The sequence below is a fragment of the Talpa europaea genome (assembly GCF_964194135.1).
Source record: "Talpa europaea genome assembly, chromosome: 8".
Taxonomy (NCBI): domain Eukaryota; kingdom Metazoa; phylum Chordata; class Mammalia; order Eulipotyphla; family Talpidae; genus Talpa; species Talpa europaea.
In genome coordinates this window covers 99429458-99456215 of record NC_140075.1, presented here as the reverse complement: position 1 = coordinate 99456215, position 26758 = coordinate 99429458, and the positions used below count along the sequence as shown (strand labels likewise).

The window sequence follows — 26758 nt, the reverse complement described above, 5'->3', positions numbered from 1 at the left end:
ACAAATTTAGCTGCTTCCTCAAAGTAATCTAAATTTAAGTTCTTCATAATTGGAGGTAGATCTTCATAGCCAAAAAATGGCAAAGCCAGAGTAGCAAAACCTCGACAAGCCAGGAGACTTGCTCGAGATTCATTTAATCCTCCATCACCAAACATATCAATCAAACCAGGAAAAGGACCATCTCCTATAAACCAGGAAAGGAGTTAATATTGGATTAGATGACAGAACAGTTAATGGACTGTGATACCCAGCTAATTCTTTCTAATAATACAATTCTAACCATATAATTTATCTTTTTTCTTTCTTAAATGTCTATTTGCTGTGAAAAGAAAACATCTTTTTGGATTAAAATAGGTTTATTGTTATGATTGAAATAGACATTTGTTTGGGCTATTTTTCAGAAAGCCTAAAACAAACCAGGAAAAAAGTCATAACATATATAGAAACACACACATACAGTTGAGGTGAGAAGCTGTATACCTGAACCTAAAGTGTTGCAAATTAAAAAAAAAAAAAAGACACCATACATATCTTCAAGTCATCCCAGTAATAGTTTTCCTACCAGAGGCTTCAAAATACCTACTTGATTGCCACATTAAGGTAATTAAAATAACTAAGGACTTGTTTATTTTGTTTCAATTCAGTAATTTAATCCCCTGTGTGGGAATTTTCTAGGATCTTATAAGTTTTTCTTTTTTAATGCACCGCCCTCCCCAGCTATGAAAGTGTTTTAAAAAACTCATTTAAAAGATTCTCAATTGTTCCTAAAGACCCTAACGGTGATAGTAGAGTAAAAATCACACTGGGCTTTTAAAAATAAGCTGACCCAATTATTTCATTCATTCATTTGCTTATGAAATTCCTAAAAACTCAGAATTTGGAGCTCAAAGAATGCACCTTAATTTTAGCATCACCTAGCTCTTTGATTTGGTTTAAACACTTCAGACCTCTAGTTCCCTCATTTACAAGATGAAGTTGTTCTTTCACCTCTGAAATGAGCAATAAAAGTTTTCTCATTATGGTTAAGGTCTCCAAGTTAAGGCATTAGTGTATGTCAGACAACAACAAAAAGATGATCTTTAATATAAAAAATAAATCACTTTTATCCCAACATGAAAGAGTATAAAAGAGTGAATATAATAAGACTCCAATTATTTTGGGGCTTGAACAGATACCAATGAAAGATATTCACTTTCACTAAATTAACACAAAGAACATTTGCCTGGTAGAGACAAGCAAATAAGCATTTAATACGAGAACCTTTACAGCAATTTATGTTTAGTATGGCAAGCATGCAAGGTGTAATCTCACAGGGAATAGCATCTGCAGCACTAGGAGTTTGCAAGGAGGCAGCTGGCAGCAGAAAGTTACACTCGGCCATTACATTTAGGTCCCAGTCACCATTGAGGGGAATGAACGTCCCACTTGGTGTCTAGGCAGCAAAATAAGGGCTTTAAGTCACTCGCTTTGTTTGCACATAGCAAAGCAAACCAGCTCTTGTAAGTCAATTCCTTAAATTCACTTTGCAGAAAAGGCCTCACGCACCTGGGGGCAGCAAGAAGACGCCCCGCAGGCGGCCGGTTTGCAGCCGAGTGCGGCTCAATTCCGGGCTGGCGAACCAGCGCTGGATCTGGGCAGAGGCCAGCGCGGGGCCCAGCTGCTCCCCTGGCTGCCGCGACATGTGGTGGACAGTCACCTCCACTTTGAGAGGGTTTTTCATTACGCCCCTCGGCATCTGCCCGAGAAAGAGATCCTCGGCCGGCGTGAGACTCCACAGCAGCCCCATAGGCTCCACGCCGGTGAAGTCACCGCCCAGAGCGGGGTCCCTGGCCAGGTGCAGGCCCCCGCGGACGTCCGCCTCATAGTGGGCGAGCGAGTGGAAGTGGCGGCCGCGGTGGCTGGCAGCCGATGCCCGCAGGGTCACCCGCTCTCTGGGGCCTAAACCTTCCACTTGAATATCCAGGACCTCGTCGGCCAGCCCAGTCTTGGGCGTGACGGTCAGGGTCGCGGTCTTTTGGGAGAAAAGTGCTGATGTGAGCAACGACCTCCGGAGCTGCAGGGGCATCCCAGGGGCTCGGAAGCCGGCCCGCGCCGCCCCCCACATGGCTCCGGGATCTTTGCGACTTTGACCCCAGCTAAAACCACGCAGCCCAGGGCCCTCGGGACGCAGGGTCAGGCTCGGGGACGCAGCCCCGCGGGGCGGGCCGGGGCGGGACCCGGAGGGCCCGAGGGGCGTGGCTGGCGGGCGGAGGACCTGGCTCCGGCCCAGCCGCGCCGCTCAGCTAGGGGCAGCCAGAAGGGGCGACTTGGGAGGGCCCGGGTCAGCCATGCTGTGGCGCTCCAACGGTGGGAAGACCTGAAAGAGGCAGGGCCTCCCCACCCCTCCAGCTTTCTCCTCGACTTCAGGGGAAAGAGAACTTAATGATTTCAGATGAAAAATGCTGGCCGGTTGCCTTCTCTAAAATCCATCTCAGGCCACCAGGGGATATATTAATAGTTCCCTAAACCTGATTGAAGGAGCTCAAGTGTACTAGGTTCCTGCCAAATTCCTTTCCTTCCCTGAAATTATTTTTGCTCCGGATTAAGAAACATTGCCAAGGTCAAAGTTTAAACGTATCAGACCAGACAGCACTACAGAGGGATATACACTGTACAAATTATATATAATCCTGTTTTAATATTTAAATGTGGGGAATATTTAAATATTTTAAATATTTTAAATGTGGAGAAAATATTTAAAATGTGGAGAAAAGAAAAGGCATTAAATTCAAAACATAAAACCATATTTTTTCATTAAACACCTATCTCTATGTATACGCTGAATGTGCCAGCAGGAAGAAAGCAGAGTCTATTTTTTTTTTTTAAGATTTATTTACTTATACAAGAACTGGGGTACAGGTCAGAGGCATGGGAGGGTGAGAGATTCACCAGAGACAGAGCAGGGAGCAGAACAGGCAGACTCGAAGGAGGCAGGAGAGGTCTGACACGCCATGTGGGTCTCTCCCCTGCCCGCCAGGAATGGAACCTGCACTGCGGAGCCTGCCAGTTAGGGTGCAAAGGAGAAATGGAACTCAACAATATAGTTCAGGGCCTCCCTAGTGGCACAAGGGGTTAAGCACAACACTATGAAGCTGTCTGCAGCCTCTGCAGCACAAGTTTGATTCCTGGCCAGCCAGGGAGCAACCCACATGGCACAGCAGACCTCTCCTGCCTCACCTGCTGCTCCCCACAGCAGTGTATTTCAGTTAGTCTGCCTATTCTGTAACACCCCCACACACACACCTCTGGCCTGTACTCCAGTTCTTGTATGCATAAATAAATAAATCTTTTTAAAAAACCCAAAACAGTATAGTTCATTCTCTCAGAATAAGAACACAAGGCTGAAGATAAGCCAGCAATTGAGGGTTGGGCAAATATTTTTTCCCTTATTTCCCATATTTCTTCTTTCCTTCTTTTCCATGTTTCTTCCCTTTAAGACTGGCCCTACAGGCCTCCCTGGTGGCACAAGAGGTTAAGTCATAGCACTATGAAGCTATCTGCAGCCACTGCAGTACCGCAGGAGTTCAATCTGTGGCCGGCCAGGTAGCTAACCCACAAAGCACAGCAGATTTCTCCTGTCTCGCCTGCTGCTCCCCTCAGCAGTGTATTTCTGTCAGTCTGCTGCCGCGGACCAGCACAGCAGTAGACCATGAGGCCACCTCAGGGTTGAGAGAAGCGTGCAGGGTGGTCAGGGCTTCGGTGAAAGAAATGACAAACAGACACACTTCAAGAGTGAAAATCTGAGTGTAATTTTCTTTGAGTTTGTGACCAATATATATATGTTTTCCAAAGGCACAGGGACAATGAATATCAATGAAATCAGCTTGCTCATGGGCTCAGTCTATCACCATCAGGGAGGTGATCTACATAACAAGCAATGACTTTTATAGAAGAAAGAAGGAAGTTTAGAAAGACAAATAAGGGATTAAAGTTTGTAGTTCTAGAAAGACGGGATAAGATTTTTAGCATTCTTGTAGTGGTTCCTGGTGGTCTTTATCTTTTGATAAGCTTCTGTCTTTTCAGGGAACTTCCCTGTGCTTCCTCTGCTTCAGGGTATTATGTTGTTCTCCCCCTGCGCGCTGGTTGCCCAGCCGGACCTAGGGACGGTTAGCCCTAAAGGTCACTGCAGGGGGAGGTGCAGCAGTCTGCCTGTTCTGTTCCCCACTCTGTCTCTGGTGAATCCACTCACCACCACCCCCAACCCACACCTCTGGCCTGTACCCCTGTTCTTGTATGCATAAATTAAAAAAAAATCTTAAAAAAAAAAGACTGGTCCAATAGACTAGGGTTAATACTTTAGACACTACAGATACTACAGATACGGTAAAGTTCAGGGGAGAAAGGAGTGCACCCAATGAAGAGGGGAGTGTTAAAAAGGCTGAGAACCCAGTAGGATCTGACAAAGAAGCCGAGATGGTTGCTCTGTTAAAAAAAGTTTTTTAGGTGCTCTAGAAACCCAAGTATGTATATGAATCTGAATTTTATTAATATATCTGAATTTTATTAATATATCTGGCCTGTGAGTACAATGTTATAGTTTGCTAGGCTTAACAGACTTTTTATCATTGAGATGTTTATGGAAGAAAGTTTGAATTTCCTGCCAGGCATCTACCTGTGCCCTTGTGTGAGCCCTTGGCTCACCCCCGTAGAACACTGCTTGGTTCAACACTGCATGCACAGAGGCTGTAGAAGGAGGAAAATAAGGTGGGTCAATACAATGACCTGTTCCTGAGTAGCAGATTATCTGAGGTCTATTTTTCCCATGTGCTTGTAACCGTTCAGAGGCTATCTGAGCATAGAATTCACTATTCCAGCTACGATCATCCACACCCACAATAAACAGGAAGGGACCCTGGGCCTTTTCCAATGGAATAATACTTTGGGTGTTGGGTTCCTCCAGGGGATTGTCCCAAGTATCCATAAAATCAAAAAGGCCTGTCTCAGTTATTTTATATTTGTCTGACTTACAGGAAAGACTAGGAATAATCATGTCCTTGTAATGCAGAGGCACCATTGAGTTGGCCACACAGGCATTGATAAGTATAGTAGCTGAGATGCCTTTCAAGAAAGAGGCCATTGAGAGACACAGATCACCTCCTTTGGAGAAGCCAAGAAGCCCAATGCTGGGGCCTTTCACCTGGTGGAGAGAAAGAGAGAGAATAACACTAAAATTCATACATGGAAATGTCAATGATTTAAAAATCATTTTTTAGGAAGCTTTCTCAAATGTTATTTGCTTTCTTTATACAACAATCCACAAAGTTTAATAAGCAAATCAATTGATTTCCTAGTACAAAGACCTTCCATAAACATTTATAGGGAATGGATCAAGAGTATACACCCGGCCTCCCCGGTGGCGCAGCGGGTTGAGTGCAGCACTGTGAAGCTGTCCGCAGCCTCTACAGTGCGGATTTGATTCCTGGCCGGCCAGGGAGATACCCTTATGGCTCAGCAGACCTCTCCTGTCTTGCCCACTGCTCCCCTCAGCAGTGTATTTCGGTCCATCTGCTTGTTGTGCTCCCAGCTCTGTCTCTGGTGAATCTTCTCACCCTCCCATGCCTCTGGCCTATACCCCAGTTCTTGTATAAATATAAATAAATCTTTTTTTTAAAAAAAGAGTATACACCGGAGCCCATATACCCTATACCTAAATATTTAAAAGTTATAAATCAAATGAAAAACTAGTTAAATAAAATATTTTTATCCTACTTTGATAAACATACCTCCATAACAATTTATAGCATCAGGTTCATGATTTTAAATTTGAAAACTCCTTAGAGTTATGTACTACAATGTGGCATGGGGGAGAGTCAGTCCCTGTCTAGTGCCTAATCCTTATCCCGCTGTCCTTCTCCTCCCATCCCTGGCTCAGTCAAGCACATTGAGGGACCTCTTATACATATGTGGACATCCCAGATTACATGTTTAAAGTCTGAGTGTATTCACACTGATGGACCCAGAAAGAGGCATAGGACCTGGAAGCAGGATCAGTACTCTTCATCAGAGAATTCTGGGATTCCAGATGCCAAGGGCCTGGGAGCAGGGCATGTGGTACCAGGTGGACACACTCTTTTGGACCCTGAGACTCCTTATCCAGTGAACAGGGATGCCACCAAGGAAGGTCAGAATTTGGTCATCTGATGCCAGAGATCCAAGACAGAAGCCTCTTTTTCCCAAGATTAAGGGCAAAACTGATAATATATATTGATCTCTCTTCTTTTTCCCAGAGCCTCATCACCCCTAGATAACAAATCACAGTTGAATATCATCTAAATTTTAGCAGCTCTGCTAAGTGACCATTCCCTGAATTCTAACAGTGAGACCATTTTACAGGTATGCTAAATATCTATTCTTTACCATTAGAAAATTTGAGTCTCTTTACGTCTAAACAGTAGCAAAGAATCTATATACCATTCATAATCATATCAAAATGTATTTTTTTCCAGTCTTAAATAGGAATTCTCTCTATAAAACATAATACCATTGTCACACCTAACAAAATTGATTCCTCAATGTCATCAACTGCACTGTACCTGTTCAAATGCCACTATTTAAAAATCAGTTTTCCCTCTACACATTTACATTAATCTTATAAGTAAGAAAAACTGAACCCCAGAGAGGACAATTCCCTTACTCAGGATTATAAGGTCACTTGGTAGTACATGCAGAACCAGAACTCAAGATTAATAACTTTTAGTCCAGCTGAAAGTTGAATTATGGTCAGGAATTAAAGAAAACCAAATAGTCAAGTCTTAAGGTATTAGAGAGAGAGACATAGAAGTGGAAATAATAATCTTAGTAACCTTTTTTTTTTTAAAGATTTATTTATTTTTATACAAGAACTGGGGTACAGGCCAGAGGCATAGGAGGGTGAGAAGATTCACCAGAGACAGAGCAGGGAGCAGAACAGGCAGATAGACCGAAATACACTGCTGAGGGGAGCAGCGGGCGAGACAGGAGCAGTCTGCCACGCCATGTGGGTTTCTCCCTGGCCGGCTGGAATGGAATCCGCACTGCAGAGGCTGCGGACAGCTTCACAGTGCTGCGCTCAACCCGCTGCGCCACCGGGGAGGCCCAATCCTAGTAACCTTTAAAGGAGTATTTGTATCTCAGGGCATATTTCCAGACCTTGGTGTACTGGAGGACTTTGGGATTCGGCCATGTCTTCATTCTACCCCCTCTCCTCTATATCTGGGTGAGCACCAGAACCTACCTTTGGGTGCTGTAGCATGAAGTCCACTGCTTCTTCAAAGTACTCCAGGTGAATATCACTCAAATTTTTAGGGAGATCTTCAAATCTGAAATAAGCCAGGGCAAGCACAACAAAACCATGTCTGGCCAGGAGGCTGGCCCTGTATTCACAAAGGCCTCCACTACTTCCAAACAGATCAATGATCCCAGGAAAGGGTCCTGTGCCTGCAAAACACCACAAGCCATGAGCTTTAGACTCTCAAAAGGCATTCTTGAGTTTCAGATTGTTGGCGGTGAGCAAAGAGATGTTTTTGATGTAAAGGGTGGGAGTGGATAGAAGTACTTGATTTATTTTTTTTTTTTTAACAAGCTTTGGGAAGAAAGGAGAGAGAACAAATATGCCTTATTTTTTCCCCCAAAATAACCAAATATACATTTAAAAACATTTGAAATTACATATGAGATATACAATTTCCACCAAATCTTCTTTCTTGTTTTCCTCAAAAAAAATAATAAAAAAAAATCTGAGAATGCTTTGAAAGCTGAAAGTAGTCTGCTTATATAGGGATTATTAGAAAATACTTCGCATCTCCTACACCCTCTGCATCAGCCTTTAAGAATGCCATCCCTAAATGTGTCATATTTCCTTTGGTCCCCGAAAATGGAAACAGTTGTTCTTCTGTATCTGAGGGATCTTCAGCGAGAACTCAATCAATCATGGATTGAAAATATGTACTATATAGTTGGTCTATGATGTTTGTGTCTGTACTGACTATGTTCAGGTGTGTTTTTTTTCCTTCTTCTTCCCTAATCAATACTATGTAACAACTATTTATGTAACTTATAATAGGTATTATAAGTAATTAGAGATGATTTAAAGTATACAAGAGGATGTGTGTAGGTTAAATGCATGGGTGTGTTAAATGCATGGACATGTCACATAAGGAACCTGTGCATTCTCAAATTTTGGTGTCCATGTTGATCCTTAACCAACTCCCTTGGATATGGGGTGCAACTGTACACACTTTCCTCCCTGCTCCACCTTTTTGGACCTGGTTGACTGGTTAGTCTTCAAATCTAAGTTTAGATCACTCTTCCTCAAAGTCCTCCAGGATATTCCCAATGCCTACTTAGTGTCTTACACGTTCATCAGTATGCTGGGTCTGTACTTCTCCCTCAGAGCACTTACCACACTTATTAAAGGTGCAAATATTGTTGCCTGTGTCCTCTCTTAGGCTGTAAATATGTGAGGCTTATGCACAACTTTCCCAGTTATTGTATCCTACTATGCACAGTCCATTAATACATATTTGTGATATGACAGAACCCTTCAACATAATTTACAAAAAGCTTTGAGACAGAAAACAATAAATTTTAAATGGGCTGATGGTAGAAACCATGAAATAGTTAAGACTGACTTTACCAGAACATTAGCTCCCATGACTGGGTGGTGAAAGTTTTGTACTGCGTTTTTAAATGAAATTCTTTAGATTCTTATACCATGGAGTGTGATGTATTGCACTCCTACTAAAATCCTGTACAAGACTCTAGGAATATAAAGCTATAGAGATGAATAACACAAACTCCAGTCCCAGGAATTTACAGTTGAGTGTATAGTCACCAGTTAACACGGTGAATTGCTGGAGAGTACTAAGAATAAAGTAAGGACTGTTATTTTGGAGAATAATCACAGAATTCAGTTAGGGATTCTGTGAGCTATGGCAACACAAACATTTCTCTATATAGGGGGTTTTAGTCAGGTATTTAGTTGGAAGGAAAGGGTCAGGTCTTATTTCCAAGCTGCTTTTATTTAGCAAGCACCTTGTTTTCATCAATATTTATTTGTTTATTTATTTATTTATTTATTTATTTATTTATTTTTGTGGGACGGGGCGAGGAACTAACCTGCACTGCAGAGGCAGCGGGCAACCTCGCAGCCCAGCACTCAACCGCTGCACCAGGGGAGGCCCCTCATCAATATTTAGACTAGGGTTTTACTACCTAATGCTGCAGACATTTTGAGCAAGGTATTTCTTTGATGTGAGGACGTGTCCTGTGCACTGTGGATGTTTAGCAGCATCTCTGGTCTCTACCTACTCGATGTGAATAACAACCCCTCTCTCAGTTGTGATAACCAAAGTGTCTCCAGATATTGCCAAATGTCCCTTGGATTGGAGGCAAAATTCTCCCCAAGTTGAGAAACACTAACTAACTGTCTAGGGTTGGGGATGAGGGGAGGAGGTATCAGGGATTTTTTTTTTTTTTAATGATCATAGAGGAAGACTTCCCCCTGCGAAAGGTACCTAAAATCACTCTTGCGCATGGGCAGAGGTCAGGTCCTACTATCAGAGTCTGATACACATCCCGGTGGGTCCCACAGAGTCTACCTGTGGTAGTCTACAATTTACAGAGTACATCCAGGGGAGTGACAGTGCCTCCAGGGAGCCCTGGGCAACTGAAAAAAGGAAAACTCCCACGGATAATCCATGATTGATATTAGAGTTTACACGGTGCGGGGGTGTGTTAGGGTTGGGGGGTGGGAGCAGTAGAGGATTAGGGGCAGGAAGAGGGAGGGTAGGTAGTTCTAAACTCCTGTAGTTCCCGGGCAAGACCAGGGGCCACCGGGGTCTCAGGGCTCTATGGGGTTCCCCACAACAGTCTGGGACAGGGTTGCTCACCTGGCGGCAGGAAGAGAGCGGCGCGCACCCGGCCCGCGCGCACCCGCTCCCGCCGCACCCCGGGCCCCAGGAAGTGGCGCTCGTGCACCGTCCGGCCCAGGAGCCGCTCAGTCCACGGGTCGTGGCCGTCCAGCACCTCCAGCTCCACGGCGAAGGGCGTCTCCACGTCCCGCTTCAGCAGCCGCTGCAAGGGCTTCTCGGGCTCCAGGGCCCAGAGGAGCCCCATGGGCTCGAGCCCCGCGAAGCTGCCCCCCAGCGCGGGCGCGCGCGCCAGGTCCAGCAGGCCGCGGGCGTCGGCGCAGTAGCGCGCGTGGGCCCGGAAGCGCGCGCCCTTCTCGTCGCGCAGGGACGCGCGCAGCGTGACGGGCTGCCCCGGGGCCAGGCCGCTCACGGCGATGCGCACCGGCTGGTCCCAGCAGCAGCGGCCCGCGGGCTCCACCGTCACCGTCGCCATCCCGGCGCGGGCAGAAGAGAGGCAGCAGGGCAGGTCAAGGTCAAGCCCGGCCCAGCAGCTCTCCAGCTCCCTAGGAAGCAGTGCCAGTCAGAACTGTTGCCCTTCCCGACTACTTGGAGCTGGAAGCGCTCTCTAAATCGGAGTTCTCCTGAGTGCAAATCAATCCACAAGCGCCTGAATGGAAGGATGACTTTAAGAAGAGTTAATTTGTAAGCCGGCAATCCCGTGTGCAACTCAGCACAAAGACTGCTAGTCACAGGACTGGGAAAGCTATAGGGCGGATGGGACACAGGGAAGATGTCCAGCAAATGGAAGCTCAATACGTATTTGTCAGCTGAACTCAGAGATACCTGATTAGGCCCCAGTTCTCAGAATTCAGTGAGCTTTCCTCATTCCACCTCCTGAAATAACTGCTATAGCGTATTTTCAATACCTGTGTTTAAAGTGTTGTAGTCTATCCTCAATCTAGAACATTCAGTTTACGGAGATTCCACCTGAGCTGCTTCAGTCACCAGCTGGACACTTGTAATCTCTACTTAGATTTCAGAAAGGTGGGGAGAAAGGTGGTTTCTCTATTCCCCTCCCTGATACCTGGGCTGCTATGAGTAAGCAGAGAAATGTCTCCAGGCACATCAGGGAAAAGCAGCTGCCAAGGTGCAGAGGAAATTTCCCAACCTCTTTGGGTTCTTACTGGATTGCTCAACAAACAAATTAACATCAGAAAGATTCGTAGGAGAAAAAGACTAAATTTAATTATGTATTATGGAGAATTTACATGGCTGTAAATTCTAGAGTAAATGGGATAAAGAAGATTTATGCTGAGCTAAGGATTGGCATTGGGGTCTCAGGGATTAAAGAGACATTGGGACCTCCCTGGTGGCACAGGGGGTTAAGCTTCAGCACTATGAAGCAATCCCCAGCTATTACTGCAAGAGTTTGATCCCCAGCCAGGGAGGTGACACACATGGCCCAGCAGACCTCTCCTGTCTCACTGGCTGCTCCCCTCAGCTGTGTATTTCAGTCAGTCTGCCTGTTCTGCTCCCCACTCTGTCTCTGCTGAATCCTCTCACCTCCCCCCACCTCTAGCCTGTACCTCAGTTCTTGTATGCTTAAATAAATAAATCTTTAAAAATAAAGAAGAGATTGAGAGGTACTTTACATGACCAGGGAAAGATGACTTCACAGGACAAAACCTTGCCTCTAGATATTTGCCCAGCTTCAAGATAGGTTTCTTAGATAATGAAAGGTGGTCTCTGGAGATGACCCTAAATCTGACTTGTCTTCATTCTTTAAGGTTATGGTAATAGTTTCTCTAAGGCCCACAGGACCTCTATTGATCTTAGTTCCATGCGTTTAGATGACACATATTGGAAAAAGCCTACTCTGGACATCTTGGGAAAAGCCTACCTAAATATTTTTTTTTGGAAGCTGATCCTACACCACTAAAAGGAGACCTGGGCAAGGTCATTCAAAAATGCCCTTCCCTGGGAAATTCTGGACTTAGTACTCCATGAAAGAAGAAGATACTGTACAGGCCAGCTGCCAGGGGCTCCCTGCAAAAGAATCCACTGGTGTATTACACAGTTTGCTCTCATGAGAAGTGAGTGGCTTATAAATTTCAGTGCTTGCCTAGTGACTAGATAAAGGGGCTGTAGCATAGTATACAGATAGAAGACAGCTATCCTCAGTATTGAACATACAGATTAATCTGTGTGTCTCTATTTTAGGTGTGGGGACTTCATGGGTGGACAAAAACCTTTGCCTCATCTAAGGTAGAACTTTTCTGGTTATCAGAGGTAATTACACTTCCAGAAAGATATCTCTCTGAGAGACCCCCTGAACTCTTCCATGCTTAATAAACTACTGTCTTTCAGTTATAAATTCAACATAGAAAGGTTGAGCTTCACAAGCAATTACTTCTGGTCAGTATGCTATAATTGAGTAATTTCACTATCTCAATTAGGGTTTAGGACACCTCTTTCAATCCCGCCTTAATAGATTATGACAGATGCTAGATATTCAAACTATCTTAAAGACAAAACTGAAAGGTAATTCACTGACTGTTAAGTGAGAGCCAAGTGCTGTCAAAGTCTAAAATGTGTAGGAATTGAAAACAACATTCTAATAGGAGCAATTAAAAGACTAATTGGAGGTGATTTAGCAAGAACTTTCTATAGGGAAACAATGTGAGTCATGGTTAACCCATGTTCATTTTTGGTTTCCTATAATCCTCAATTTATAGCTAAGATTCATGTGTTTTTCCAATACCCTAATTGAGAGTGCAAGGGGAAAGGCTGGAGGTGGGGAGAGTGAGGTGTTCATCCATGCTCATTGGTTTGTGCCCACACTGCAGAACCAGTTGCTTCAGTATCATGGCTGTGATTTCACTCATGATCCTGGGCTTGGTACTATTTCATATTTACACAGTTCTGGTGGGATAAGAGCACCATGTTTCCATTTTTAGCAGTCTGTATACTGTACATGTGACTAAGCCCTTTCTCCAAAATAGCAATAACTCAATTTCTATAATACTCTCAAGGTGAGTAATTTTATTGTTAGTTTCCTGATTTTTTTTTAAAGATTTATTTATTTATACATACAAGAACTGGGGTGTAGGTCATTTCTTGTGGAGAATAGAATAGGCAGAGCCACTGAAATACATTGCCGAAGGGAGCAGCAGGCAAGACAGGAGAGGTCTGCTACACCATGAGCATCACCTCCCTGGCCAGGGATCTAACTCATGCTGCAGTGGCCGCAGATAGCTTCACAGTGCTGCAACTTAACCCCTTGCGCCACCAGGGAGGCCCACATTTTCTTTTTTATATAAAAGTCTAGAAAACATGACTGAAGGACTAGCCCAATCAAGATAAGTGTATAAGACTTTATAATAAACACTATTCTATTTAGCATAATTTCTGGCTCCATTTTATGGATACCCTTTTGCAGTTTCCCTGCAAATTCACAGTGTTTTTACCTTATTTTAGATAGCTTTGTAACAATCTGAAATCATTCTTTTTTTTTAAAAAGATTTATTTATTTATGCATACAAGAACTAGAGTATAGGCCAGAGGTGTGGGAGGTAAGAGGATTCACCAGAGGCAGAGTGGGGAACAGAACAGGCAGATTGACTGAAATACACTGCTGAGGGGAGCAGTGGGCAAGTCAGGGGAGGTCTGCTGTGCCATGTGGGTTGCTCCCTGGCCGGGGATCAAACTGGTGCTGTGGTGGCTGTGGGTACCTCCCCACCAGGGAGGCCCTGAAATCATTCTTAAAACAAAATCTTAGAGACAGACGGCCACAAATAGTCAACTCTGACCAAATATTTTTAGTCAGTGCAGAGCACTAATAGGCTACTTTATCAGTCAGGGAGAAATGGAGGTATCGAGCTGTTACAGCCTAGTGCTTTTAGTATTGGAGTTGTGGAGTCATCATCCTCATGCTTAGTCTGGTGCTACCTTTTCACTCTCATTTTTCTCACTCACCCAGCACTTTCCTTGTAATTTCTTCCTGTGATCTCCCATCCCAAAGGCATCTCTAAAATAGTAGGACCACCTAGGAGTGAGTTAAAGTAGATCATAGAAAATCATACTATGCTGTGAATAACTGTGATCAACATATTTTTAACCATCAGTTCAATTAAGTTACCAATGAAGAAACCCATCTCTTCATTAGTGTAGATCAAATATCAAGTGATATGCCTGAGCTCTCAGAAAAACCTTCTGATACTTAGGGAAGACCCTGTGCTCTGGTCTTCTAGAATTCTAGATAGTGCCTAGTACAATGCCGTGGGGTCAGGGACCAGTCACAGTTCCTCCAGGTAGGAAGGCAACTGGAACAGATGGTGCCAGGAGGAAGTCTGATTTGGCAGATATGATGTAACATCTACAGATTAATGGGACCCAAAATGTAGAGTCCCCAAATCTGTTGGAATTAAGGCATTCCTCTAGACAGGCAAGTGCTATACAGATAGTGGGAATTCGGAATAGACAGTAAACATAGAGGAAGTATATCGACAAGTACCATGCCCCCAGTCTTCAGAGTGGGGTTCAGAGACAAGTCTTGCTGAATGTGTGCCAGCAGGAAGAAAGCAGAGTCTATTTCTTAAGGAATCTGAGTGGGCAAGTTTTTAAGGCTCAGACATGGCCGGTTAGGGTGCAAAGGAGAAATGGGACTCAGCAATTTAGTTCAGTCTCTCCGAATAAGAACACAAGGCTGAAGAAAGGCCAGCAATTGAGAGTGAGGCAAACATTTTTTTCCTTATTCCCCATATTTCTTCTTTCCTTATTTTCCATATCTCTTCTCTTTAAGACTGACCCTACAGTGCCTCCCTGGTGGTGCAAGGGGTTAAGCACAGCACTGTGAAGCTATCCCCAACCTCTGCAGCACAAGGTTGATCTCTGGCCTGCCTGGGAGCAACCCACATGGCTCAGCAGACCTTTCCTGTCTTGCCCACTGCTGCCTCAGCAGTGTACTTCAGTCAATTTGCCTGTTCTGCTCCCCACTCTGTCTCTGGTGAATCCGCTCAACCACCACACCTCTGGCCTGAACCCCAGTTCTTGTATGCATACATAAAAAAAATCTTTAAAAAAAAAAAAAAAGGACTGGTCCTAGAGACCAGGGTTAACACTACAGATTGGGTAAAGTTCAGGGGAGAAAAGAATGCACCCAATGGTGAAGAGGGGAGTGTTAAAAAGGCTAAGAACCCAGTAAGATCTGAGAAAGAAGCCAAGATTTGCTTTGTTAAAAAAAAACTTTTTTAAAGTGCTCTGGAAAATCAATATGGATATGAACCTGAATTTTATTAATATATCTGGCCTGTAAGTACAATGTTATAGTTTGCTAGGCTTAACAGACTTTTTATCATTGAGATGTTCATGGAAGAAAGTTTGAATTTCCTGCCAGGCATCTACCTGTGCCCTTGTGTGAGCCCTTGGCTCACCCCCATAGAACACTGCTTGGTTCAACACTGCATGCACAGAGGCTGTAGAAGGAGGAAAATAAGGTGGGTCAATACAATGACCAGTTCCTGAGTAGCGGATTATCTGGGGTCTGTTTTTCCCATGTGCTTGTAACCGTTCAGAGGCTATCTGAGCATAGAATTCACTCTTCCAGTTATGATCATCCATGCTTACGATAAACAGGAAGGGCCCCTGGGCCTTTTCCAATGGAATAATACTTTGGGTGTTGGGTTCCTCCAGGGGATTGTCCCAAGTATCTATAAAACTTAAATGGCCTGACTCAGTGATTTTAAGTTTCTCTGAGTCATAGCCAAGACTAGGAATAATCACATCCTTGTATCGCAGTGGTACTATTGTGTTGGCCACACAGGCATTGATAAGTACGGTAGCTGAGATGCCTTTCAAGAAAGAGGCCATTGAGAGACACAGATCACCTCCTTTGGAGAAACCAAGAAGCCCAATGCTGGGGCCTTTCACCTAGTGGAGAGAAAGAGAGAGAATAAGACTAGAATTCATACATGGAACTGTCAACTGTGATTTTTACATTCTTTAGGAAGCTTTCTCAAATGTTATTTGCTTTCTTTATACAACAATACATAGTTCAATAAGTGAATCAATGGATTTCCTAGTACAAAGAACTTCTATAACATTTATAGGGGACATCCCTGGTGGCATAGGGGTTAAGTCTCAGCGCTATCAAGCTATCATTGCTGCTGTGGCCTGAGCTCAATCCTGGCCAGGGAGCAGACCCACATGTGGCACAGCAGACCTCTCCCGCCTGGCCCGCCACTCCCCTCAACAGTGTATGTCAGTAGATCTGCCTGTTTTGCTCCCCACTCTGTCTCTGGTGAATCCTCTCATTCCCTGCAACTCTGGCCTTAACCCCAGGTTATGCATAAATAAATCAATCTTTGAAAAAAAATTTACAGAGAGGGCCTCCCCGGTGGCGCAGCGGTTGAGCGCTGGGTTGCGAAGCTGCCCGCGGCCTCTGCGGCGCCGGTTCGATCCCCGGCTGCTCCCCGGCCACCGGAGGAGGGTCCCACATGGCGCGCAGACCTCTCCTGCCGCCCGCTGCTCCCCTCAGCAGTGTACTTCTCTCCTTCTGCTGCTCTGTTCTCCGCTCTGGCTCTGGTGAATTCTCTCACCCTCCCGCGCTTCTGACTGTACCCAGTGCATGTATAAACAAAAACAAACAAATAAAAAAAAAAAATTTACAGAGACTGGGACAAGAGAACACACAAAAGCCCATATACCCTATACTAAATATTTAAGTTATAAATGAAATGAATAAAATGTAAAATAAAATGTATTCTTTTATGCTACTTTGATAAACATACCTCAGTAACAATTTATAGGGTCGGGCTCAAAATTTTAAATTTGAGAACACCTTAGAGTTGTGTATGATAATGTGGCATGGAAGCTTGTGTATGATAATGTTGCAGCCCCTGTCTAGTGCCCGGTCCCTAACCCAATGTCCTTCTCCTCCCATCCCTGGCTCAATCAAGCACATTTAGGGGCCTCTCACACACATATAGACACACCTCATTACACATTTAAAGCCTGAGTGTATTCACACTGATGGACCGACAGAGAGGCACAGGACCTGGAAGCAGGGTCAGTATTCTTCAGCAGAGAATTATGGGATTCCAGACGCCAAGGGCATGGGGGCAAGGCATCATGGTACCAGGTGGACACACTCTTTTGGTCCCTAAGGCTGCTTATTCTGTGGAGAGGGATGCCTCCAAGGAAGGTTAGAATTTGGCCATCTAAAGCTAGTGATCCAAGGCAGAAGCCTCTTTTTCCTAAGATTAATGGCAGAACTGATAAAACATATTGATCTCTTCTTTTTCCCAGAGCCTCATCTCCCATAGATAACAAATCATCACAGTTGAATATCATCTAGATTTTAGCAGCTCTGCTAAGTGACCATTCCCTGAATTCTAATAGACCATTTTACAGACCTGCTAAATATCTTATTATTTACCATTAGAATATTTGGGTCTCTTTAAGTCTAAATAGTAGCAAAGTATCTGTATTCCATTTGTAATCATACCAAAATGTTTTAATTAATTTTGTCTAGTCTCAAATAGGAACTTTCCTTAGAAAAGCATAATACCATTGTCACACCTAACAAAATTAATGATTCCTTAATATCATCAAATATACTATCACCATTCAAATGTCACCAGTTATCTAAAAAAAAAAAAAAAAAAAAGTCTTTTTAAAATCAAACTTTTGGGGGGCTCCCTGGTGGCACAGGGGATAAAGTCTCAGCTCTACCAAGTTATCACCAGCCCCTGTAGCAAAAGTTCGATCCCTGGACAGGGAGCTGACCCACATGGAGCACTGGATCTCTCTGTCTTGCCCGCTGCACTCTTCAGCGGTGTATTTCAGTAGATCTGCCTGTTCTGCTCCCTAATCTCTCTCTGGTGAATCCTCTCACCCTCCATGTCTCTGACCTACACCCCAGTTCTTGTATGCATAAATAAATAAAGTAAATCTTTAAAAAAAAATCAAAATTTTTCCTCTACTCATTTACAGTAATCTTATAAGAGAGAAAAACTGAACTCCAGAGAGCAATTCTGTTACTTAGGGTTAAAAGGTCACTTGGTGATACATGCAGGATTAGAAATCAAGGTTACTAGGGCCTCCCCGGTGGCGCAGCGGTTGAGCGCTGGGTTGTGAAGCTGCCCACAGCCTCCGCAGTGCCGGTTCGATCCCCGGCTGCTCCCCGGCCACCGGAGGCGGGTCCCACATGGCGCGCAGACCTCTCCTGCCGCCCGCTGGTCCCCTCAGCAGTGTACTTCGGTCCCTCTGCCTGCTCTGCTCCCTGCTCTGTCTCTGGTGAATTCTCTCACCCTCCCGCACTTCTGACTGTACCCAGTGCTTGTATAAATAAATAAATCTTTAAAAAAAAAAAAAATCAAGGTTACTAACCTTTAGCCCAGCAAAAAATTGAATTATGGTCAGGAATTAAAGAACACTAAACAGTCAAGTCTTTAAGTGTTAGAGATAGGTAGCAATGGAAATAATAATCTTAGTAACCTTTAAAGAATATTTGGGAGCCTCCCTGGTGGCACAAAGGGTTAAGATGCAACCTATGAAGCTATCTGCAGCCACTGCAGCAGGAGTTCAATCCCCGGCCAAGGAGGTGACCAACATGGCACAGCAGACCTCTTCTGTCTCTACCGCTGCTCCCCTCAGCAGTGTATTTCAGTCAATCTGCCTGTTCTACTCCCCACTCTGCTCTGGTGAACCCTCTCACCCCCCACACCTCTGGCCTGTACACCAGTTCTTGTGTGCATAAATAAATAAATATTTTAAAAATAAATAAATAAAGGAGTATTTGTATCTCAGGGCATCTTTCCAGACCCTGGTGTGCTGAAGGACTTTGGGATTAGGCCCTGTCTTCATTCTACCCCCTCTCCTCTTTATTCAGGTGAGAACCAGAACCTACCTTTGGGTGCTGTAGCATGAAGTCCACGGCTTCTTCAAAGTACTCAAGGTTCATATAACACAAATTTGTAGGGAGGTCTTCAAATTTGAAATAAGCCAGAGCAAGCACAACAAAACCATGTCTGGCCAGGAGGCTGGCCCTGTATTCACAAAGGCCTCCACCACTTCCAAACAGGTCGATGATCCCAGGAAAGGGTCCTGTGCCTGCAAAACACCACAAGCCATGAGCTTTAGCCTCTCAAAAGGCATTCTTAGATTCTAGATTTTGGCAGTGAGCGAAGAGATGTTTTGGATGGTTAGGGGTGGGACTGGGTAGAAGAAGGACTTGTAACTTTTTTTTTTTTTTATTTGTTTGTTTGTTTGTTTTTTATACATGCACTGGGTACAGTCAGAAGCGCGGGAGGGTGAGAGAATTCACCAGAGCCAGAGCGGGGAGCAGAGCAGGCAGAAGGACCGAAGGACACTGCTGAGGGGAGCAGCGGGCGGCAGGAGAGGTCTGCGCGCCATGTGGGACCCTCCTCCAGTGGCCGGGGAGCAGCCGGGGATCGAACCGGCGCCACGGAGGCTGCGGGCAGCTTCGCAACCCAGCGCTCAACCGCTGCGCCACTGGGGAGGCCCCAGGACTTGTAACTTTTTTTAAAATAAACTTTGGGAAGAAGGAGAAGGAACAATATGCCTTATTTTTCCCAGAATTTTTCATAAAAAATGTCCATATATAAATAAAACAAGTTAGAAATAACATGGGGGCCCTCCCTGGTGGCGCAGGCAGTTGAGCGCCGCAATGTGAAGCTGTCTGCAGCCTCTGCAACATGGGTTCGAACCCGGCCGGCCGGCGAGAATCCCACATGGCAAGGCAGACCTCTCCTGTCTCGCCTGCTGCTCCCCTCAGCAGTGTATTTCATCAGTCTGCCTTTTCTATATCCTGCTCTGTCTCTGGTGAATCCTCTCACCCTCCTGCGCATCTGGTCTGTTCCCCGGTTCTTATATAAATAAATAAATCTTTAAAAAAAAAAAAAAAAAAGAAAGAAACAACATGGGATGTAAAATTTCCACCAATTTTTCTTTCTTGTTTTCCTCCAAAAAAGAAACCTGAGAATGCTTTGAGAGCTGAAAATACTCTGCCTCTATAGGGATTATTAGAATATACTTCCCATCCCTATGCCCTTTGCACCAGCCTAAATGTGCCATATTCCCTTTGGTTCCTGAAAAATGGATACACTTTGTCCTTTTTAACTGAGGGGTCTGCCACCAAGAATTCAATCAATCATGGATTGAAAATTCATACTATACAGTTGGTCTATGATGGTTGTGTCTGTACTGACTACAGTTTTCCTTCTTCTTCTTCTTCCCTAATCAATACAGTTTAGCAACTATTTATATAGCAATTATAATAGGTATTATAAGTAATTAGAGATGATTTAAAGTATACATGAGGATGTGTTTGGGTTAAATGCATTGACACGTCACATAGGAACCTGAGCATTCTCAAATTTTGTTATCCATGTTGATCCTTAACCAACTCCCTTGGATATGGGGCACAACTGTACACACTCTCCTCCCTGCTCCACTTTTTTGGGACCTTGTTGACTGGTTAGTCTTCAAATCTAAGTTGAGATCTCCCTTCCTCAAAGTCCTCCAGGATCTCCCCAATGCCTAGTTAGTGTCTTATAACTAACTCACTGGGTTCTCACCAGTACCCAGGGCCTGTACATCCCCCTCAGAGCAGTTACCACACTCATTAAAGGTGCAAATATTGCCTGTACCCTCCATTAGGCTGTAAGTATAGGGAGGCTTATGCACGACTTTCCTAGTTATCGTATTCTACTGTTCAGCACAGTCCTTCAGTACATATTTGTTATATGACAGAACCCTTCAACATTACTTACAAAAGGCTTTGTTTGAGACAGAAAACAATAACTTTTAAATGGACTAGTGGTGGATGATGAAATAGTTGAGACTGATTTTACTGGAATATTGGCTCCCATGACTGGGTGGTGAAAGTTTTGTGTTGCTTTTTTAAATGAAATTCTTTAGATTCTTACACCACGGAGTGTGATGTATCGCACTCCTGCTAAAATTCTGTGCAAGACTCTAGGAATATAAAGTTATAGAGATGCACAACACCCAACTCCAGTCCCAGGAATTTACAGTTGAGTGTGTAGTCACCAGTTAACATGGTGAAATGCTAGAGAGTTCTAAGAATAAAGCAAGGCCTGTTATTTTAGAGAATAATCATAGAATTCAGTTTAGGGATTCTGTGAGCTGTGGCAACACCAACATTTCCTTATAGTAGGGGGTTTTAGTCAGGTTTAGTTGGAGGGAGAGGGTCCGGGACTTATTTCCAGGCTGTTTTTACCTAGAAAGCACCTTGTTTTCATCAATACCTAGACTAGGGTTTCCCTACCTAAACGCTGCAGACATTTTGAGCAAGGTATTTCTTTGGTGTGAGGAGTTGTCCTGTGCACTGCGGATGTTTAGCAGCATCTCTGGCTCTACCTACTTGATGTCAATAGCAAACCCCCCTCAGCTGTGATAACCAAAATGTCTCCAGATATTGCCAAATGTCTCCTGGACTGGAGGCAAAATTCTCCCCAAGTTGAGAAGCACTAACAAACTGTTTAGGGTTGGGGCTGAGGGGAGGAGGCATCAGGGACTTTTTTTTTTTTTTTTTTAATGATCATAGATCAAGGCTTCTCTCTGTGGTTAAAGTCTCCTCGGAAGTTTAATGCGAAAGGAGGCAAAAACCATACCTGCACATGGCAGAAGTCATGGCCTAATATCAGAGTTTTACACACAGCCCCGTGGGTAGCACAAAGTCAATCTGCATTAAGTATATACCGAGTGCACTTTCCAGCTTACAACCAGGGGAGTGACAGTGCCTCCAGGGAGCCCTGGGCAACTGAAAAAAGGAAAACTCCCACGGATAATCCATGATTGATATTAGAGTTTACACGGTGCGGGGGTGTGTTAGGGTTGGGGGGTGGGAGCAGTAGAGGATTAGGGGCAGGAAGAGGGAGGGTAGGTAGTTCTAAACTCCTGTAGTTCCCGGGCAAGACCAGGGGCCACCGGGGTCTCAGGGCTCTATGGGGTTCCCCACAACAGTCTGGGACAGGGTTGCTCACCTGGAGGCAGGAAGAGAGCGGCGCGCACCCGGCCCGCGCGCACCCGCTCCCGCCGCACCCCGGGCCCCAGGAAGTGGCGCTCGTGCACCGTCCGGCCCAGGAGCCGCTCAGTCCACGGGTCGTGGCCGTCCAGCACCTCCAGCTCCACGGCGAAGGGCGTCTCCACGTCCCGCTTCAGCAGCCGCTGCAAGGGCTTCTCGGGCTCCAGGGCCCAGAGGAGCCCCATGGGCTCGAGCCCCGCGAAGCTGCCCCCCAGCGCGGGCGCGCGCGCCAGGTCCAGCAGGCCGCGGGCGTCGGCGCAGTAGCGCGCGTGGGCCCGGAAGCGCGCGCCCTTCTCGTCGCGCAGGGACGCGCGCAGCGTGACGGGCTGCCCCGGGGCCAGGCCGCTCACGGCGATGCGCACCGGCTGGTCCCAGCAGCAGCGGCCCGCGGGCTCCACCGTCACCGTCGCCATCCCGGCGCGGGCAGAAGAGAGGCAGCAGGGCAGGTCAAGGTCAAGCCCGGCCCAGCAGCTCTCCAGCTCCCTAGGAAGCAGTGCCAGTCAGAACTGTTGCCCTCCCCGACTACTTGGAGCTGGAAGCGCTCTTTAAACCGGAGTTCTCCTGAGTGCAAATCAATCCACAAGCGCCTGAATGGAAGGATGACTTTAAGAAGAGTTAATTAGTAAGCCGGCAATCCCGTGTGCAACTCAGCACAAAGACTGCTAGTCACAGGATTGGGAAAGCTATCAAGGTTAATAATTGTATCAACATTAGTTTCTTGATATATAGGGCGGATGGGACACATGGAAGATGCCCAGCAAATGGAAGCTCAATACGTATTTGTCAGCTGAACTCAGAGATACCTGATTGGGCCCCAGTTCTCGGAATTCAGTGAGCTTTCCTCATTCCACCTTCTGAAATAACTGCTATAGCGTATTTTCAATACCTGTGTTTAAAGTGTAGTCTATCCTCAATCTAGAACGTTCAGTTTACGGAGATTCCACCTGAGCTGCTTCAGTCACCAGCTGGACACTTGTAATCTCTACTTAGATTTCAGAAAGGTGGGGAGAAAGGTGGTCTCTACTCCCCTCCTTGATACCTGGCTGCTATGAGTAAGCAGAGAAATGGCTCCAGGCACATCAGGGAAAAGCAGCTGCCAAGATGCAGAGGAAAATTCCCAACCTCTTTGGGTTCTTACTGGACTGCTCAGCAAACAAATTAGCATCAGAAAGATTCGTAGGAGAAAAAGACTAAATTTAATTATGTATTATGGAGAATTTACATGGCTGTAAATTCTAGAGTAAATGGGATAAATATTTATCCTGAGCTAAGGATGGGTATAGGAGCCTGGGGGATTAAAGTGAGAGGAGAGGGACTTTATGCAGGGATGAAACCTGCACTGCAGAGGCTGCAGACAGCCTCACAGCCTGGCGCTCAACCTCCTGTGCCTCCAGGGGAGGCCCAATAACTCAATTTCAATAATACTCTCAAGGTTAATAATTGTATCAACATTAGTTTCTTATTTTTGATCTTTGTATGATTGTTATGTAAGGTATTAGTTAGCCTTAGGGGAAGTGGATGGAGGATATAAGAAATCCTGTGTTATTTTGCAACATTTTTATAAGCTTCAAATTATTTAAAAAAAAAATTCAGATAGTGATGAAACCACCATAGAGGATCACTTTGGTCCTCTGTGTCCAACTTGTAGGATAATAAAACCTATCCATCTCAGATTTTTCCATTCCTCCAACACTTAGTCTTTCCAATTTGACTGACATTTCCAGGAATTATCTCTGATCCTGTAATGTGAATCCTCTGAAATTCTTAAATATTTCTCTTGTTCAAGTCATCTCAACTCAGGTATATAGTTTCTCCAAAGGAATCTGCTCTGTAATGGGTCTTTAGAGAAAAGATATTAGGGCCACATATTTCTTCCTTTGAGGGTGTCTCATCCCTAGACTTTAAGGGGAAGACTCCCTACATTCAGAGATTAGGTTAAATGGAAGGCATTGTTTTCAAAACAGCTACTTGCTGTCTGAGTTCTCTCTTGACTCAATTCCCTGAACTTTGAACTGCAGAAGTTAACAAGTTGACTGCTTGCCACGAGTTTTGTCCTTAGCTACAGCTGTTATTGGGTGTTTGAGAAATTAACTTTTAGGTGCTGCATCTATTATTTTGTAATTTTATTAAATCAATAACAATGCATCTCTTTAAACATGATTTATTAAATCAGTGAACGATGACCAGATTGTTTGGTTAAGCAACTGTTGAATGAATAGAATGTATGCTGGCTCACAAAAAAACATTCTTATTTGCTGATATTCTGACTATTCACCACCACCACCATCATCACCATTCATGCCCTACATTAGCTCGGCCTCTGACAATTTGGAATAGTAGGATGTAAATCTTTGGGAAAACCCAAGTGCCAACTTCTTTGCATTTTAGTGAAAAGTGCATCATTTGAGATGGATGGCACCTTTTTGATCATTCCTGATTCCTTCTGTGACTGCAGTTGTTTTCCAGCATCCCATAATTAGGGTCATAGTCATCTTCATAATCTCACGAAATACAGAAGCGGAGCATCTAACTCTTGGAATGTCACATTCAGAGGAAAGTCCTCACTGTGAGACTCTCTCTTCCCTAATTCAATCCGGTCAATGCGAAAATCCTCTGCCCTTATCCTATGACTCCAGTAAACAATATAACAGATTTTTCAAAAGTTCAGTTGTATATTATAATGAAAGCTGGATTCCCTTTGAATCATTGGCTCTTTTCAATATTGTGTCTCTTAGCCCATAGTAGCCTTCCTCCTTTATCTCTATTGTTTAGTGGATGACTTTAAGGTGACTTAAGGACTAAACAAATTTGCCCCTCTACATCCTGAGGTGCCTCATCTGTACCTGGACCTGTTGTGCTGATGCAATCTTGGAACTTGGGTCTGAACATGCTGTAGTAGAATGAGACTTTTGGGTGAACTTAAAAGATCAATGGGAATATTTGACATGTGGAAGGAATGTTAATCATTAAGGTCAGAATGTAGATTGTATTTTCCAAAGATGGCTACAATATTTTCCATTCTACATGTGCTTGCAGGATATTGCCACCCTCAATAGGTGTGTTCTTGAACTTGGGTGGGCCTTTGGGACTGCAGTGACCAAAAGAATTTGGCAAGAGAGATGCTCTGCAGCTTCCAAGACTAGGTCAAAAGAATGCCATGGAAGTCTGCCTCATTCTCTTGGGATGCTCATTGTTGGGATCCAGAGAATTAGCCAGTGAAAAGGCCCATGTGGAGAGAAGTTGAGAGCCCCCCTAACCCGTAGCCCTCTCTGAGTTCCCAACTGACAGCAAATACCAACCTCCTGGTAAGTGATAAGTGTAAGTGATCCTTTCAAAAGTAGATCCCCAATCCTCAATGAAATTGCTCGGGCCAAAGATACTTAGAACCACGGTAATCCATTTCTGAGTCCTGCCCAATTTATAGACCCTTGAGAACAAGAAATGGTTATTGCTTTAAGCCACTATGTTTTGGGGTGATTGGTTACTCCGTAATAGGTAACTAAAACAGTGTAAATCAGTCACATAAATCAATTTATTTTGCTCACATATTCACAATTTAGACAGGGCTTGACAGGGACAACTCTTCTCTGCATCAGGGTATCTGAAGTCTTTGCTGGGAAGATTCAAATAGCTGGGGGCTAGAATCATCTGGAGGTGTTTTGTCTGGTACAACCTTAGATAACTCAAAGGTTGAGCTCAGTTGGAACTGTCACATTTGGTCTCTCTGTGGTTTTTTTTTTTTAAGATTTATTTATATATTTATGCATAGAAGAATTGGACTGTAGGCTAGAGGTGCAGGGGTGAGAGGATTCACCAGAGACAGAGTGGGAAGCAGAAGAGGCGGATCCACTGAAATACACTGCTGAGGGGAGCAGCGGCCAGACAGGAAAGGTCTGCTGCACCATATGTGGGTCAGCTCCCTGGCTAGGGATTGAACTCAGGACTCAGGACCAGTAGTGGTGATAGCGCTGAGACTTAACCCCTAGACCACCAGGGAGGGCCCCTCTCCATAACTTTTGGGCTTCCTCAGAGAGGCAAAGGCTCCAGACAAGTGGTCCCAGCAAACAAGGAGGAATCTTCATCTTCTTTTCTGCCCTAGCCTCTGAAGTCACAGCATCAATTCTGCTCTACCAATTGAAGTAGTATGGAAATTTGGTGAAGGGTGGGGGCTGGAGGGGAAGGGAAGAGTAGACAGGGTGGGACATAGGACTCCCATCTCTTGGTAGGCTAAATGTCAAAGAATTCATGGCTATGTTATGAAACTACCACAAGTAATTTTTCTGTATTTTTTTTTTATTTCTCTAGCTTGACATTTATATTTGTGTTTTATATAAATATCTGTATAAATGTAGACTGAATGCTTGTGTCCTTCTCCCAGCCCCTTTCCCCCGATTTATACAGTGAAATCCTAATCTCCAGTGTGACAGAATTTGGAGGTAATTAGGTTTAGATGAGGTCACAAGAGTGCAGTCCTTATGATGGATTAGAGTCCTTATAAAAAAAATGGAAGAGAAGCCAGAGTTCCCTTTCTACACTATCTGAAAACATAGGAAGGAGATAGCTCTCTCTAAGCCAGGAAGAGGACCTCACTGGGAACCTTGATCATGAGCTTCCCAGCCTCTAGAGCTGTGAGAACTATCTGATGCTTGAGCCACCCAAGCGTAGTATTTTGTTATTATCAGCCCAAGCTGTCTAAAACATAGTGCTTCTTGAATGTGCAGCTTCATATCTTTGTCAGTTTTGGAAAATTCTCAGTCATTATCTCTTCAAATACACTTACACAATGTTGTGTAGGCCTGATGTTGAAATGTGAATGTTG

General features: G+C 44.6%; 2 protein-coding genes across 2 annotated transcripts; both read right to left on the bottom strand.

The window, feature by feature from the left end:
• Positions 1–4570: 4570 nt before the first annotated feature.
• Positions 4571–10362, bottom strand: LOC311175059 (acyl-coenzyme A thioesterase 6-like; the record flags this gene model as incomplete). Its single annotated transcript, XM_084239951.1, has 3 exons — positions 4571–5176; positions 7253–7455; positions 9909–10362. 3 exons carry the CDS (start codon positions 10360–10362, stop codon positions 4571–4573), a joined length of 1263 nt encoding a protein of 420 aa, XP_084096077.1.
• A 4829-nt stretch (positions 10363–15191) lies between these two features.
• On the bottom strand, positions 15192–22352 carry LOC311175734 (acyl-coenzyme A thioesterase 6-like; the record flags this gene model as incomplete). The annotated part of the gene is made up of 3 exons (XM_084240815.1): positions 15192–15797; positions 18778–18980; positions 21899–22352. The coding sequence occupies 3 exons, from the start codon at positions 22350–22352 to the stop codon at positions 15192–15194; spliced, it is 1263 nt and encodes a 420-aa protein (XP_084096941.1).
• Positions 22353–26758: the final 4406 nt, after the last annotated feature.